Consider the following 17,763-nt stretch of genomic DNA (forward strand, 5'->3'; position numbering starts at 1 on the left):
GTCTAAGTTTCCACCCCACACCAATCTGACACTAATGACATTCCGATGTCAACTATTAGAAAAACTCCTACTGTCTGAGACTGGCACATATAACATTGCCACAATACAGTGGCTACTATATGGGTATGGACATGTCTACAAATGTTTCCATATGCTAATTATCTTATCTTAGATAATAAACTTTCAGTATTTACTAAAGTTTCATTCTGCAATGTTCACTTCTCAGACACCCCCTGATATTCAGTTTGCATCCAAGTTTCAGGTTTTTCTCTTGTGGTAGTATCTCTCTCAGTAATATAGGCTGGATGTGAGCTCTGTGTGTATCTCCCAGTAATATAGGATGGATGTGATCTCTGTGTGTCTCTCATAGTAATATAGGCTGGATGTGAGGTCTGTGTCTCTCCCAGTAATATAGGCTGGATATGAGCTCTGTGTGTCTCTCCCAGTAATATAGGCTGGATGTGAAATCTGTGTGTCTCTCCCAGTAATATAGGCTGGATGTGAGCTCTGTGTGTCTCTCCCAGTAATATAGGCTGGATGTGAGCTCTGTGTGTCTCTCCCAGTAATATAGGCTGGATGTGAAATCTGTGTGTCTCTCCCAGTAATATAGGCTGGATGTGAGCTCTGTGTGTCTCTCCCAGTAATATAGGCTGGATGTGAGCTCTGTGTGTCTCTCCCTGTAATATAGGCTGGATGTGAGCTCTGTGTGTCTCTCCCAGTAATATAGGCTGGATGTGAGCTCTGTGTGTCTCTCCCAGTAATATAGGCTGGATGTGAAATCTGTGTGTCTCTCCCAGTAATATAGGCTGGATGTGAGCTCTGTGTGTCTCTCCCAGTAATATAGGCTGGATGTGAGCTCTGTGTGTCTCTCCCAGTAATATAGGCTGGATGTGAGCTCTGTGTGTCTCTCCCAGTAATATAGGCTGGATATGAGCTCTGTGTGTCTCTCCCAGTAATATAGGCTGGATGTGAAATCTGTGTGTCTCTCCCAGTAATATAGGCTGGATGTGAGCTCTGTGTGTCTCTCCCAGTAATATAGGCTGGATGTGAGCTCTGTGTCTCTCCCAGTAATATAGGCTGGATGTGAGCTCTGTGTGTCTCTCCCAGTAATATAGGCTGGATATGAGCTCTGTGTGTCTCTCCCAGTAATATAGGCTGAATATGAGGTCTGTGTCTATGGGTTACCTTCCCGATTGAAATCTGATCGCCCGTTGAGCCAGACAACAATGCTCTGAATGGAGCGGAGATGGAACAAGCACTCCTCTACTACATGAATTCTAAACGGGATCACTTGCGAATATTGACTGTATCAGTTAGTGAATAGAGCAGAGGTGCAAATGCTCAACTTCCACTACATTCAGATTTGGCTCTTCAGCGCCATGCAGCGTCCAAAAAATGTGCTTTACGGTACCATAGTTGGCACCATGATGCAAATTCAAGGCCATCCCATAGGAAGGAATTGAGAACCGAACACATAAGGTGATGTCAGGGCTCTGAAGATCTGGGGGCTATCGTCCTCACTGACCTAATATAGAATAACATTGCAGGGGAAGCTACAGTTAGGTCCAGAAATATTTGGACAGTGACACAAGTTTTGTTATTTTAGCTGTTTACAAAAACATGTTCAGAAATACAATTATATATATAATATGGGCTGAAAGTGCACACTCCCAGCTGCAATATGAGAGTTTTCACATCCAAATCGGAGAAAGGGTTTAGGAATCATAGCTCTGTAATGCATAGCCTCCTCTTTTTCAAGGGACCAAAAGTAATTGGACAAGGGACTCTAAGGGCTGCAATTAACTCTGAAGGCGTCTTCCTCGTTAACCTGTAATCAATGAAGTAGTTAAAAGGTCTGGGGTTGATTACAGGTGTGTGGTTTTGCATTTGGAAGCTGTTGCTGTGACCAGACAACATGCGGTCTAAGGAACTCTCAATTGAGGTGAAGCAGAACATCCTGAGGCTGAAAAAAAAGAAAAAAATCCATCAGAGAGATAGCAGACATGCTTGGAGTAGCAAAATCAACAGTCGGGTACATTCTGAGAAAAAAGGAATTGACTGGTGAGCTTGGGAACTCAAAAGGGCCTGGGCATCCACGGATGACAACAGTGGGGGATGATCGCCGCATACTTTCTTTGGTGAAGAAGAACCCGTTCACAACATCAACTGAAGTCCAGAACACTCTCAGTGAAGTAGGTGTATCTGTCTCTAAGTCAACAGTAAAGAGAAGACTCCATGAAAGTAAATACAAAGGGTTCATATCTAGATGCAAACCATTCATCAATTCCAAAAATAGACAGGCCAGAGTTAAATTTGCTGAAAAACACCTCATGAAGCCAGCTCAGTTCTGGAAAAGTATTCTATGGACAGATGAGACAAAGATCAACCTGTACCAGAATGATGGGAAGAAAAAAGTTTGGAGAAGAAAGGGAACGGCACATGATCCAAGGCACACCACATCCTCTGTAAAACATGGTGGAGGCAACGTGATGGCATGGGCATGCATGGCTTTCAATGACACTGGGTCACTTGTGTTTATTGATGACATAACAGCAGACAAGAGTAGCCGGATGAATTCTGAAGTGTACCGGGATATACTTTCAGCCCAGATTCAGCCAAATGCCGCAAAGTTGATCGGACGGCGCTTCATAGTACAGATGGACAATGACCCCAAGCATACAGCCAAAGCTACCCAGGAGTTCATGAGTGCAAAAAAGTGGAACATTCTGCAATGGCCAAGTCAATCACCAGATCTTAACCCAATTGAGCATGCATTTCACTTGCTCAAATCCAGACTTAAGACGGAAAGACCCACAAACAAGCAAGGCCTGAAGGCTGCGGCTGTAAAGGCCTGGCAAAGCATTAAGAAGGAGGAAACCCAGCGTTTGGTGATGTCCATGGGTTCCAGACTTAAGGCAGTGATTGCCTCCAAAGGATTCGCAACAAAATATTGAAACTAAAAATATTTTGTTTGGGTTTGGTTTTTTTGTCCAATTACTTTTGACCTCCTAAAATGTGGAGTGTTTGTAAAGAAATGTGTACAATTCCTACAATTTCTATCACATATTTTTGTTCAAACCTTCAAATTAAACGTTACAATCTGCACTTGAATTCTGTTGTAGAGGCTTCATTTCAAATCCAATGTGGTGGCATGCAGAGCCCAACTCGCGAAAATTGTGTCACTGTCCAAATATTTCTGGACCTAACTGTATACTACAATTCAGTGCAATATCAAAAAAGGCAACAGTCATACTCAACGTAAAATATTTTTATAAAAAAAAATGACAACTTACCTCGTCCAAAGCCCAGTTTGATATCAATTTGTGCTAAAGGTGATGTATTGTCTTCTGTAAAGTCTAAGGGAATGACCTCGCTCCACATGCGGAAAGCTAGCCTAAAGACGTATCTCTGCTCACTGATGGAGAGTTGGCTGCTGTATCCTTCCCCGATCATACGCCATTTCAGAAGCTTCTTGCTGAAAGCTTTTCCCCCCACATTCACAGACGCTTCCTGCTCTTTCCGATACTTATCCGAGAACATTAACTGGTCCAGAAACCTCTTGGAACGTTTTTTTGGAGTCCCGTCATCCGGTTTCGTGACATTCTTTGTAGAGTTGGTTTTGGTTAAATTTGGCTTCTCCTGGCTATTTTCCAGAACCTGATTATCAGGCACTCCACATCTTGGCTTGTTCATGGCATTAATGGTGGCATCGTCCAATCTTCCACTTACCGGTAAGTTATTCAGCTTTTGAAACTTTTTCAGAGCTTCAGTGAAGTAAGAACTTTTTGTTGGCTCTGGTGGCTTTTGCCCCGAGTTTGCTTCTTGCATTGGATTAATATTTTCCAAGTTTTCGTTATCTTTAGTTATTGATTCTTCCCACATGACGGGCTCTGTCCAGCCATATTTTGATAAATAATGCTAAAAAGATGCATAAAAGAATAAAAAGTTAAGCACAGATGATTTATCAAAAACGAAAGTTGCACAGAATACAAAAACAGGACGATGAAGAATGGTAGGAGAACCACACATGGGAACCCCACTAGTGGAACTAACCTGTGCGGAGACAAAGTCTGTGACCAGCTCGGCTTGCTGGAGATTCGATGCCTCCATATCTGAGTGATCCCTCCTATGGAAAAGTTTTTCGGCATATCCAAATTTGGACACCATTGAACATTGGAAGATCAGCATTAGGAGGCCGTCAGTCTTCATGTTTAGCTCTATTGAAGATTGAGCCCTCAACCAATTTCTGTGAAGTTCTTCTTCTCCAGATAATCCAACTCCTAGTTCCTTTTATAGACCGCTGACTAATGAGTTGTGTTTTTCTCCACCCAACAACAATGCTCTTTCACTTCACCATTATTTGCTCAACACTCAGCTCTCAAAGTGTGCCTAGGATGTGTCAGGCCTGTACAAACCTACAGGGTAACAGTTTGGTGCCAATTGTTTGACTTTTGGTTTTTACAGAGGACACATCTCTGTATTCTTTCTTCTCGTTGTTTCAGGCTCTTCAGAAACGATATCCAATTCTGCAGATTGGTCTTGAGGTTTGATGGTAGAGACTCTAATATTCTCAACTAGAAATCCCATAATCATGTCTTTTCTTAATTGAGTTTTATGCCAACGTCTTGTTGAACAATGTTCTAGGATCTGTGGAGAGCTCATACTGGCCCAGTGCTGCATTTCACCTAGAGAGGTGGTCCTCATAGCCCTGGTTCCAGATGAGCCACATGGACCAAAGGCGGTGGTGCAGCAGGCCATCCACTTAGATCAGGGAAGCTGTTGTGGCCAGGCAGCAGTTGGAGCACAGTTGTAATCCACTCCGTAGAAAGGAACTGATATCGTTGAGCAGAATTGAACAGAATGTCCAAAGGTAGGGCTGATTCAGTGATATAGCCGAGTAGGGTCAGCGATGTAATAAAGCTAAATCCAATATTGCGGAAATGACCCAGTGATTTAGCAGACTTGGGTTTACAGCAGTTACTACAATTTGAAAGGTGGCTTAGAACTGTGGAAGAGTTGACCCAACATTACATCAGAGCTGAGTTTGAAGCAGGGTCCACAAATAAAGAGGTGACGCAGTGATATAATAAAGCTTGGTTTGTCGCAGAGTCCTCAATTGCAGAGTTGTCACAGCAGATTACCACCTTATTTCTGCGATATACGTAGCAGAACTGGTTTTGCCGCAGAGTAAAACTAATAACTGGATAGGAATATAGTCCACCGTAGTATTGGATGTCAACTACCAATTCTCAGACGATGTCCTGCTACCTGAGGGGGGCTTCATGGAATGGGATAATGACAAGACAGGAGTGCTTCAGGATGCCACAGCAACCTGATGTACAGAAGTACATAGAAAAAAAAAGCCACAGAGCATCGAGGATTAAGGGGGCTTTACACGCTACGACATCGCTAATGCGAACTCGTTGGGGTCACGGAATTGGTGACGCACATCCGGCCGCATTAGCGATGCCGTTGCGTGTGACACCTATGAGCGATTTTGCATCATTGCAAAAACTTGCAAAATCGCTCATCGGTGACATGGAGGTCCATTCTCAAAAATCGTTACTGCAGCAGTAACGTAGTTGTTCCTCGTTCCTGCGGCAGCACACATCGCTCCGTGTGACACCGCAGCAACGAGGAAGCCCTCCTTACCTGCCTCCCGGCCGCAATGCGGAAGGAAGGAGGTGGGCGGGATGTTACGTCCCGCTCATCTCCGCCCCTCCGCTTCTATTGGGCGGCGGTTCAGTGACGCAGCTGTGACGCTGAACGAACCGCCCCCTTAGAAAGGAGGCGGTTCGCCGGTCACAGCGACGTCGCCGGGCAGGTAAGTAGTGTGACGGGTCTGGGCGATGTTGTGCGGCACGGGCAGCGATTTGCCCGTGTCGCACAACAGATGGGGGCGGGTACCCACTCTAGCGATATCGGTACCGATATCGCAGCGTGTAAAGTAGCCTTTAGTCGTTCCGCTCTCGATCCAGAAGAGGTGAATGACATACAGCTTCTTATTACCCATTATTATAAAGCAGTGTTATTTGGTGTTAAACATATGCCACCAGCAGCTGAAACTGACAATATTACATAGCTGACATCTGTGTCTAACAGCAGCGTCCAGAGAGGAACTCCGATTGTTACTATTAACCATTTAAATGGAACGAGCTGGCCTTCCACTACACAACCGCAGGGCGTCAATGGGTTAACATAGTAGTCCGGTGCCAGCCCACGTCGCTGCCATGTTCTTATTCGTGTGAAGCATGACCACAGGCTGACCATGATTTTTCCACTATATACAAGTGCCCTATGATGGACGAAAAAATAGAAAGTATTTAAAAACATATATTTATTAAAAATATAATCACCACCCATGTCCCCATTAAATAAACAAGCATATGTGGTATCACCGTGACAATAAAAATTCCATCTAGCAAAATATAAAAATGTTAAAAGCTGTAACAAGAAAAAAAAAAGAAAAAAAAACCCTGCAAAATTGCAGTTTTCTAGCAAAAAAATAAAATAAAAAATGCAATAAAATAAAAAATACAATAAAAAAAATATCAAAATGTAATATATAAACACAAAATGAAAAAAAGTAACATCAGATCACTGAGCAAAAACAGCAGTCCCTCACACAAAATAAAAAATACAATAAAAAAATCAAAATGTCATACTGTATACAGTATATACCCAAAATTAAAAAAAAAAAAAATAACATCAGATTGTCAAGGAAAAACAGATGGCCCTTACACAGCTCAAAAAAATAGAAAAAAAAATGTTACATGTCTTGGAAAATGGTGTTACAGAACAAAAATTTATTTTTAAGAAACTTCAGATTTTTTTTTCACTATTTAAAGGGAATTTGTCACAAGGTTTTTGCTACCTAATCTGAGAGCAGCATGACGTAGGGGCAGAGACCCTGATAGTGTCATTCAAAACTATATTAAAAAAATACCCTCATAAGGCTATGTAATAAAATAAAAAAGTTATAGATCTTGGAACAAGGGGAGGAAAAAAAAAAACCCCAAAACTCAAAAAATACAAATCATCTTGTCTTTAAGGGGATAAAGATAGAAGAATAAAAAAAAATATATCATCAATGAATTTGCAGAAGAAGAAGATGATTCACAGATAAGTGAAGGAGAGCGAACATCTCACACAGGAACATCTGGGTATAATCGGTCTCGATTGCTTAGATCCATTTTCCCATCAGTCCCATTACTGATTTGACAAGGGTTATGTAAAGCCCCTGGAGCTAATTTTACCCTCCGCTATGTAATTTTACGTATTATGAGAAGACCCAGCTCATTAGATAAGAAAATTGTGCCCGGAAGAGTTTAATTAAAAAAAGAGAGAGTGGACAACCGGCTTCAAGATAGATGTATGGAACCACGATAAGAAGCCGCAAGACCCAAGCGAGGACAGGACAAAGGAAAAATACGTTCCATGTGGTCACCAGGAATCTGGATATCAGTACTTGTTCCAGTCTTCATGTATCCTAGTTCCAGGACTGGCTATGTGCATCCAGATGGACATGTGGACCGCTGCAGCCAATCATTGGCTGCAGCAGTGATGTATTGATCAACTGGATACGGGTGCGGGGACTTGGGCAGCCTTGGAGGAGAAGCTACAGGGGATCAGTACAGTGGCAATATTGGTGTTACAAACATGAGTAACATCTTGACACTGGAGACATTTTCTCCGAATAGAGGACAGGGCCTTATATTATTCTTTGCTCCGGGCTTATTTTCAGGGGATGTTTTATATTTTCCCCATGAACAACAATCCATTTTGTTGAACAAAAAAAAAAAATAAATCAATATTTATTCAGATATAATCAGTCACTGCATTCTGGAACAATTTCTTATCTAATCTGCTATTCTCATGGCCCAGTCCTTTAGTGGCGGATACATACCATATTATAAAGGTTTAAACTAGCTGCTTACATTTATTATTCTCTATGTACTGCTAAGTTTACCCCCAAAAGAAAGCAGACGCCACCTAAAAGAATCGCACTTACCAGACCCCAAACAATTAGAGAGCAAGTGAATGGGCTCTCACATACAGATCTGCGTCGCTGTCAGGTCCTTCTGCGTTCTACAGAGGTTGGCTCCCCCTGGTGACTGGAAGCAGTATCACTCATGCGGAGTGATGCTGGTATCAGATCTGTTTGTGAGAGCTGCAGTGCAGTGCTGCTGGAACGGCGAGGGACCTGACAGTGATAAAGATCTCTTTGTGAGAGCCCATCCACCATCGGCACTTGCCAACTGTAATTGTTTGTAGACTTGTAAGGGTGCCTTTTTTTGGACGGGGTATCTGCTTTCTTTTGTAGATGACTGCTTTCTTTTAGGGGTGTCTGCTTTCTTTTGTGGGTGTCTGCTTTCTTTTGGGGGTGTCTGCTTTCATTGATGAAGAGTTCTGCTGTATTCTTTTTTAGCTCCTTGGACACTTCCTTATGGAACCACACTAAAGGGGGCTTTACACGCTACGACATTGCTAATGCGAACTCGTTGGGGTCACGGAATTGGTGACGCACATCCGGCCGCATTAGCGATGCCGTTGCGTGACACCTATGAGCGATTTTGCATCATCGCAAAAATGTGCAAAATCGCTCATCGGTGACATGGGGGTCCATTCTCAAAAATCGTTACTGCAGCAGTAACGAAGTTGTTCCTCGTTCCTGCGGCAGCACACATCGCTCCGTGTGACACAGCAGGAACGAGGAACCTCTCCTTACCTGCCTCCCGGCCACAATGCGGAAGGAAGAAGGTGGGCAGGATGTTACGTCCCGCTCATCTCCGCCCCTCCGCTTCTAATGGGCGGCGGTTCAGTGACGCCGTTGTGACGCTAAACGAACCGCCCCCTTAGAAAGGAGGCGGTTCGCCGGTCACAGTGACGTCGCCGGACAGGTAAGTAGTGTGACGGGTCTGGGCGCTGTTGTGCGGCACGGGCAGCGATTTGCCCGTGTCCAACAACAGATGGGGGCGGGTACCCACGCTAGCGATATCGGTACCGATATCGCAGCGTGTAAAGCGGCCTTACGGCTTATTTTTGGAGTAGGGCCTATATTTTAAGCATACCCAAAAAAGCTCCAAAACTCCACCTAGGGCTTATTTTCGGGGAAAACAGGGTACCCCTATTTTTTTTTATATTTAATTGACACTCTGTATAATTCAATACACAAGGAAAATTTTGTGGATTTTTTTTTCCCATCACGGACAAATTACATGTAATATTTCTTTAGAACCGAAAAAGTATTTCTAATGATCTCAGATTGGTACAAAGGACTAATGCTACTCGAAAACTAAATTACCTTTCATTATCCTCTTTGCAGTAATCAAAAGCAAATCCATTTTACTCAGAAAATGCCTAAAAATAAGAGCTTTATAGAGGGGCGGCAAAGGAAATTTAATAGGTAAATAAACTGGAGTGATCGTAAATTGGCTTTTTATGTAATGTCTGGATGGGAGGGTTTCTTCATTTGTTGTTTTTTTGTATGGAAAAAATTGGTGTCGCTGTAATTATGCCTTTTCTAGAGACTTATTATCCAAGATAACCACAAATGAAAAAGCAAAAATAAAGCCGTAATTTTATGGAAAGCGTGCAAATGGACATTGCGGCGTTGTGTCCTCAAAATATCTTTCTCCCTTAAGTGTGTGTGGAGGATGAGGAACCTTATTAACTGCACAATAGTCCGAGGGATATATATATATATATCTGTTTGTACATACAGTGTGTTCACCCATATCCTGTCCACCGCCATTAACTTGAGAACGGTGGCAGCTATAGGAATAGAAGTGGTGTCTAGGTATAGTAAAGAAGCCATGCGCTATGCAATGAAACCACCTATAGCGCCACCTGGTGGAAAACAACGGAGTTAGCATTTTTATCTTGAAAACGGAACGAGGTAGAGAAAAAAAGTGAATTAAAAATATTGCAGGGCATCATCAATACAATACGAATCGACACCTTGCATACAGAAATGCTATGATATGAAACCCATGATCCCCCCAAAACATTGAATGCTGGTCACGCATATGGCGCTCATTTAACTTTGAACATCAAAGTGTCCCTCGTCAGCTGCAATGCACATCTGGACTCTGCACAGCATACTGTATCTTGCTGCACGTTGTGCAATATGGTAGGTGACACGTTTGCACAAGCATCTGTGATACGTCGTCGTAGGTCCTGCAATGTTGGTGGAGGGGTTGCATACACCTGCTGTTTGATGTGACCTCACAGAAAGAAGTCCAATGGGGTCAGGTCAGGTGAGCGTGGAGGCCACTCCATGCAGCCCCCATACTCAATGACTTGTAGGAAGGTTTCCATGAGGTATCGCTTCACGTCCGCAGCCTTGTGAGTGTTACACGTTCTCATCATAGCATTTCTGTATGCAAGGTGTCGATTCGTATTGAATTGATGATGCCCTACAACTTTGTAATTCACTTTTTTTTCTCTATCTCGTTCCGTTTTCGAGATAAAAATGCTAACTCCGTTGTTTTCCACCAGGTGGCGCTATAGGTGGTTTCATCGTGTAGCGCATGGGTACTTTACTATACCTAGACACCACTTCTATGCCTATAGCTGCCGCCGTTCTCAAGTTAATGGCGGTGGACAGGATATGGGTGGACACACTGTATAGAAATAGTGTTATAATTGTATAGATGCTTCTCCTCCGATACAATTGATACCATAATTGCAGAGCTCCCATGTGCTCATCATGAGAAATCTAGTCTGGAAAGTATATGCAAATTAGGCTAGAAGTGCATTGGGGGCATGTCAATGCACTTGAAGTTTTTTTTTTCCTCTAGTGCATTGACACACCCCAGTGCACTTGCAGTCTAATTTGCATATGACTTTTACGTTTAATTTCTCCTGACTGGCACACCGGATCTCTCCAAAAATGGTGTCAGACTTCCATTTCAAGGGTAATCTATGATGCATGATCTAAAATTATTCTGTAATAGGTTAATGGTGTGGCTCCTGACACCTGGCCCCAGCATAACTCAGCTCCGTGTGTGTGAGGTCGCAGGGGGTAATGCTACATTATACTCTATAGAATGGCTAGAACATATTACAGGGATGTGTAAATTACATAGAAAGTGACCTCCTGCAAGGTGTTTGTCCGGCACACTTTACTTGATGGAAGAGTAGGAATTGTTTCCTGTTGGTCAGTTTGCACAGATTTGTATAGAAAGTCAGGTGATGCACCATCTGGTACCATCCACCTGCGCAGGAGTCTTCACATCCAAAATACAGCTCCAAAATGGCCAGTTTTGATGTTTTTTTGTCATTTTTAATTTGCTCATTTTTTTTTTAAATTTGCACATTTTTTAAAGCCCATTTTATGTGTGCCTGCCGTTTTGTTTTATGTTTCATCAGTTGTGACTTTTTAAAAAATTGCAAAATGTTGGTGCAAAATGTACTTGTGTCCCGTCATCAACTCACTGGAATGATTTTATGTACACCTGAAATTTGGAACAAATTTCTCAACATGTAACTTTTTGCGCTAAAAGGTTGCAAGACAGGTTAAAGACATGAATAAAGAGCAAAATTTATGAACCACTCATGCCATTGTGAAAAATTTGGTGTAAAAACATCAATGAATAACTGAAGATGACAAAAGCAGAGGACTAACAGAGCTGCAGCAGAGGATTAGCAGAGCTACAGCAGAGGATTAGCAGAGCTGCAGCAGAGGACTAGCAGAGCTGCAGCAGAGGACTAGCAGAGCTAAAGCGGAGGACTAACAGAGCTGCAGCAGAAGACTAGCAGAGCTACAGCAGAGGATTAACAGAGCTGCAGCAAAAGAATAACAGAGCTGCAGCAGAGGACTAGCAGAGCTACAGCAGAAGACTAAAAGAGCTGCAGCAGAGGACTAGCAGACCTGCAGCAGAAGACTAACAGAGCTGCAGCAGAGGACTAGCAGATCTACAGCAGAAGACTAACAGAGCTGCAGTAGAGGACTAGCAGAGCCGCAGCAGAGGACTAGCAGAGCTGCAACAGAGGACTAGCAGAGCTACAGCAGAAGACTAACAGAGCTGCAGCAGAGGACTAGCAGAGCTACAGCAGAAGACTAACAGAGCTGCAGCAGATGACTAGCAGAGCTGCAGCAGAGGACTAGCAGAGCTGCAGCAGAAGACTAACAGAGCTGCAGCAGAGGACTAGCAGAGGTGCAGCAGAGGACTGGCAGAGCTGCAGCAGAGGACTAACAGCAGAGCTGCAGAAGAGGACTAACAGCAGAGCTGCAGCAGAGGACTAACAGAGCTGCAGCAGAGAACTAACAGAGCTGCAGCAGAGGACTAACAGAGCTGCAGCAGAGGACTAACAGAGCTGCAGCAGAGGATTAGCAGAGCTGCAGCAGATAAAGAAGTTACTTTATTCAAATTATAGCAAGAAGCCCAAGAAATAACCTGAATTAGAATGAGGGTCTCTGCCCCTATTTCATGCAGCCCTCAAATGGAACAGCAAAAATGTAGTGACAAATTCTCTTTATTTCGTCTGGTTTCACGTAGGAAATTTCTTGAGCAACTTCAGTTGTAAAGTCTGCAATAAAATTACAAATAAGCAAAGTATGATGCAAGAGTAAAGGGTGCTTTACACGCTGCGACATCGCTAGCGATTGCTAGCGATGTCGAGCGCAATAGCACGCACCCCCGTCGTTTGTGCGACATTTGGTGCTCGCTGCCGTAGCGAACATGTTCGCTACGGCAGCGTCACACGCACATACCTGGTCAGCAACGTCGCTGTGATCGCCAAACAATCCCTCCCTCAAGGGGGAGGTGCGTTCGGCGTCATAGCGACGTCACTAAGCGGCCGGCCAATAGAAGCGGAGGGGCGGAGATGAGCGGGACGTAACATCCCGCCCACCTCCTTCCTTCCGCATTGCCGGTGGAGGCAGGTAAGGAGATGTTCGTCGCTCCTACGGTGTCACACATAGCGATGTGTGGTGCCGCAGGAGCGACGAACAACATCGTACCTGTGGCAGCAGCGATATTAAGGAAAGGAGCGACGTGTCAACGATCACCGTTTTTGAACGATTTTTCGATCGTTGATCGTCGCTCCTTGGTGTCACACGCTGCGATGTCGCTACCGGCGCCGGATGTGCGTCACTAACGACGTGACCCCGACAATATATCGGTAGCGATGTTGCAGCGTGTAAAGTACCCTTTAGGGTCTTTACCAAACCTTCCCAGTAATTCACGAACAAGAAAAGCTAGTAGTGGGATCTAGAAAACAAAATCCACGTGTAAGACATGCAGATATCAACATATAGTCTGCAGGAGATTTTCTGTTTCGCTCCACTGCATATACTTTAGGATGTGTTTGAATTTAGACTCAGTTTATTTTGGGGAATACACAGATTTTGGATTGACGCACTTCAGTTTATAGCTTTTTAGGTGATTGTTCAGAATATGTGTGTATACATGAGAAATAACACCATTTCTGGCCAGTATATGACTTGTGTCCTGCTTTTTCCTCAGTTTTCCCCTCTGCAGGCGTCCTCTCTAATTTCCAGTTGTCTCTGAGCTGGTGGATGGAAACTATCTGTTATAATGTCTTCTATGTACAGAGATTCCTGCTCTCCTTTCTCTATGAAATGTACGGTATGTTCCAAAGCTGCAGCAGCATGGAGGGCATTATACATCATGTATTCAGCAGTGTAGATGTGATTCCAGCACTGGGTTGAGACAACAGCACTGTTTGTCTTCCTGTCTTCTCGTCTTTTTCCTCCTCGTAGACTTCAGTAAGTAGCATTCATTTAAACCCTCAATCTTGTCTTGAGCAAAACTAATTTTAGCTGTATTACTGAGTGAATGATGAGTTCAGGAGACAGGGGAAATGAAAAGAAGTGGCTCATAAGTGGAGAAAGGAGCATATTTCTTAGATATGATATATCACAAAGATTCTCAGATTTACTTGTACTATTGATTTGTTTGTTTTAAATATCAGTCACTATTTAAAGCCGTGTCCAGCAGCAAAAATGTAAAATTTAGTGAAGTGCTATATAATTTCAAGAACACAGTTAAATGTATTAATAAAAAAAAAAAAAAAGAGTCATCTTTCAAAAATAAATATTTTTTATTACTTTTAACATCTCTTATAAGGACAGCCTTTAGGTTAGGGGTCAGAAGAGAAGCCGTTGAGGTCATTTAATGGGTGCAATACACAATTCACAGTAGTCACAGTAGTAAGTTTGTACAGTAGCCTCAATATGATCAGATCCTGTCCTATGTCTATTAATTTATCAAGGTGTTTAAATAAAAAAAAAAATCCTATACCATGACAATAATTATATGTTACATATATTTAAGTTAATAGATATTTGTACCCTCATGTACTGTGAATCTATATCAGACCATTCAGGGTGCAGTTTATGGGGTCAGGCAGCGCTTTAGTCCTTCCGCCAGGTCCTGGGCTGTGGGGTTTTGTGCGGTGCAGCTAACAGCGAGGCCTCCCGCCACCATCGCCTCGGATGTGGTTGGACCAATTGAAGCAAACTAGAAGAGAAAAGAACAGTTTAAGGGATTTTCCCATTATAGAAGATAATGGCACCAAGATTGCATATGTAAAGTGCTGTGGAATCTGCGGGGCTTCTCCGGTACATGCGGGTCTTTGGCACTTTAGGTGACTGTTAAAGCTATGGTGTATGGATAGAACTGTTTACAGGAAAGTCAATCTATTGCATACAAATACTCACGAGACTGAACTACAGCATGCTGGAACCAATAAGATATAGATGCTGTATATATCGGGGGGGGGGGGGGGGGTGAAAGGAGATAGAGGAGGAAAAGAAGATAGAGAGAAGATAAAGAAAGGAGAAAATGATAGGAGATAAGAGAGAGAAATGTGATAGAGAGAAAGGGGAGAGGAAACAGAGAGAAGATAAAGAAAGGAGAAAATGATAGGAGATAAGAGAGAGAAAGGTGATAGAGAGAAAGGGGCAAGGAAACAGAGAGAAGATAAAGAAAGGAGAAAATGATAGGAGATAAGAGAGAGAAAGGTGATGGAGAGAAAGGGGAGAGGAAACAGAGAGAAGATAAAGAAAGGAGAAAATGATAGGAGATAAGAGAGAGAAAGGTGATAGAGAGAAAGGGGAGAGGAAACAGAGATAAGATAAAGAAAGGAGATAATGATAGGAGATAAGAGAGAGAAAGGTGATAGAGAGAAAGGGGCAAGGAAACAGAGAGAAGATAAAGAAAGGAGAAAATGATAGGAGATAAGAGAGAGAAAGGTGATGGAGAGAAAGGGGAGAGGAAACAGAGAAGATAAAGAAAAGAGAAAATGATAGGAGATAAGAGAGAGAAAGGTGATAGAGAGAAAGGAGGGAGAGGAGATAGAGAGAAGATAAAGAAAGGAGAAAATGATAGGAGATAAGAGAGAGAAAGGTGATAGAGGAGGGAGAGAAGATAGAGAAAAGACAAAGAAAGGAGAAAATGATAGGAGATAAGAGAGAGAAATGTGATAGAGAGAAAGGAGGGAGAGAAGATAGAGAGAAGAGGAGACAGAAGGTAAAGAGAGGACGGAGTGGAGATAAAAAGAAAATAGAGGAGAGAAAGAGGAAAGTCAGAGATGAGAGACAAAGGAGGATGAGAAGATAAAGGAGGGAGGAAATATAGAGAGAAGAAAAAGAAAGCAGAAAATGATAGGAGATGAGAGAGAAAGGTGATATACAGTTAGGTCCAGAAATATTTGGACAGTGACACAATTTTCGCGAGTTGGGCTCTGCATGCCACCACATTGGATTTGAAATGAAATCTCTACAACAGAATTCAAGTGCAGATTGTAACGTTTAATTTGAAGGTTTGAACAAAAATATCTGATAGAAATTGTAGGAATTGTACACATTTCTTTACAAACACTCCATATTTTACGAGGTCAAAAGTAATTGGACAAATAAACCAAACCCAAACAAAATATTTTTATTTTCAATATTTTGTTGCGAATCCTTTGGAGGCAATCACTGCCTTAAGTCTGGAACCCATGGACATCACCAAACGCTGGGTTTCCTCCTTCTTAATGCTTTGCCAGGCCTTTACAGCCGCAGCCTTCGGGTCTTGCTTGTTTGTGGGTCTTTCCGTCTTAAGTCTGGATTTGAGCAAGTGAAATGCATGCTCAATTGGGTTAAGATCTGGTGATTGACTTGGCCATTGCAGAATGTTTCACTTTTTTGCACTCATGAACTCCTGGGTAGGTTTGGCTGTATGCTTGGGGTCATTGTCCATCTGTACTATGAAGCGCCGTCCGATCAACTTTGCGGCATTTGGCTGAATCTGGGCTGAAAGTATATCCCGGTACACGTCAGAATTCATCCGGCTACTCTTGTCTGCTGTTATGTCATCAATAAACACAAGTGACCCAGTGCCATTGAAAGCCATGCATGCCCATGCCATCACGTTGCCTCCACCATGTTTTACAGAGGATGTGGTGTGCCTTGGATCATGTGCCGTTCCCTTTCTTCTCCAAACGTTTTTCTTCCCATCATTCTGGTACAGGTTGATCTTTGTCTCATCTGTCCATAGAATACTTTTCCAGAACTGAGCTGGCTTCATGAGGTGTTTTTCAGCAAATTTAACTCTGGCCTGTCTATTTTTGGAATTGATGAATGGTTTGCATCTAGATGTGAACCCTTTGTATTTACTTTCATGGAGTCTTTTTTGAGTTCCCAAGCTCACCAGTCAATTCCTTTTTTCTCAGAATGTACCCGACTGTTGATTTTGCTACTCCAAGCATGTCTGCTATCTCTCTGATGGATTTTTTCTTTTTTTTCAGCCTCAGGATGTTCTGCTTCACCTCAATTGAGAGTTCCTTAGACCGCATGTTGTCTGGTCACAGCAACAGCTTCCAAATGCAAAACCACACACCTGTAATCAACCCCAGACCTTTTAACTACTTCATTGATTACAGGTTAACGAGGGAGACGCCTTCAGAGTTAATTGCAGCCCTTAGAGTCCCTTGTCCAATTACTTTTGGTCCCTTGAAAAAGAGGAGGCTATGCATTACAGAGCTATGATTCCTAAACCCTTTCTCCGATTTGGATGTGAAACCTCTCATATTGCAGCTGGGAGTGTGCACTTTCAGCCCATATTATATATATAATTGTATTTCTGAACATGTTTTTGTAAACAGCTAAAATAACAAAACTTGTGTCACTGTCCAAATATTTCTGGACCTAACTGTAAAGGAGAGAGAGGAGATAGAGGGAAGAGGAGACAAGGTAAAGAGAGGAGGGAGTGGCGATAGAAAGAAAATAGAGAAGGGAAAGAAAGAGGAAAGTGAGAGTTGAGAGAGAAAAGAGAAAGGAGGATGAGAAGATAGAGGAGTGAGAGAAGATAAAGAAAGGAGGGAGTGGAGATAGAGGATAATGAACGGAGAAATATATAGGAAATAGAGAGGAGAGAAAGGAGATAGAGAGAAAGGAGGGAGAGAAGATAGAGAGAGAGGAGGGAGAGAAGATAAAGAGAGGAGAGAGAGGTGATAGAGAAAAGACAAATAGAGGAGAAAGACAGGAGAGAGAGAGAGGAGGTAGCGAGAAAGGATTGAGAGGAGATAGAGGAGGGAGAGAAGATAGAGAGAGAGAGAGGAGGGAGAGAAGATGGAGAGGAGGGCGAAAGAAGATAGAGAAAAGATAAAGAGAGGAAAAAGATAACAGAGATAGAGGAGAGTGAGTGTGGAGAAAGAAAGGACATAGAAAGTAGGGAGAGGACATAGAGAGAAGAGAAAGAGGAGAGAGACAGAAGACAAAGAGTGGAGAGGAAGGAGAGGTGATAGGGG

General features: G+C 42.8%; 2 protein-coding genes across 2 annotated transcripts in view; both read right to left on the reverse strand.

The window, feature by feature from the left end:
• The window catches only part of MMP21 (matrix metallopeptidase 21), a 45,798-nt gene extending 41,684 nt beyond the window's left edge, over positions 1–4,114 (reverse strand). The window contains exons 1-2 of the mRNA XM_075352247.1: positions 4,054–4,114; positions 3,294–3,918 (exon numbers count right to left, since the gene is read on the reverse strand). Coding sequence (XP_075208362.1) covers positions 3,294–3,918; positions 4,054–4,110 — 682 coding nt within the window. The 5' untranslated portion in view covers positions 4,111–4,114. The remainder of the gene's footprint in view (positions 1–3,293; positions 3,919–4,053) is intronic.
• Positions 4,115–14,051: 9,937 nt separating this feature from the next.
• UROS (uroporphyrinogen III synthase) overlaps positions 14,052–17,763 on the reverse strand; it is a 70,365-nt gene continuing 66,653 nt past the window's right edge. Inside the window, exon 9 of the mRNA XM_075352248.1 lies at positions 14,052–14,489. Within this exon, the coding sequence (XP_075208363.1) occupies positions 14,364–14,489 (126 nt within the window). The 3' untranslated portion in view covers positions 14,052–14,363. The remainder of the gene's footprint in view (positions 14,490–17,763) is intronic.

The sequence above is a fragment of the Anomaloglossus baeobatrachus genome, chromosome 5, assembly GCF_048569485.1.
Source record: "Anomaloglossus baeobatrachus isolate aAnoBae1 chromosome 5, aAnoBae1.hap1, whole genome shotgun sequence".
In the NCBI taxonomy this organism is placed as follows: domain Eukaryota; kingdom Metazoa; phylum Chordata; class Amphibia; order Anura; family Aromobatidae; genus Anomaloglossus; species Anomaloglossus baeobatrachus.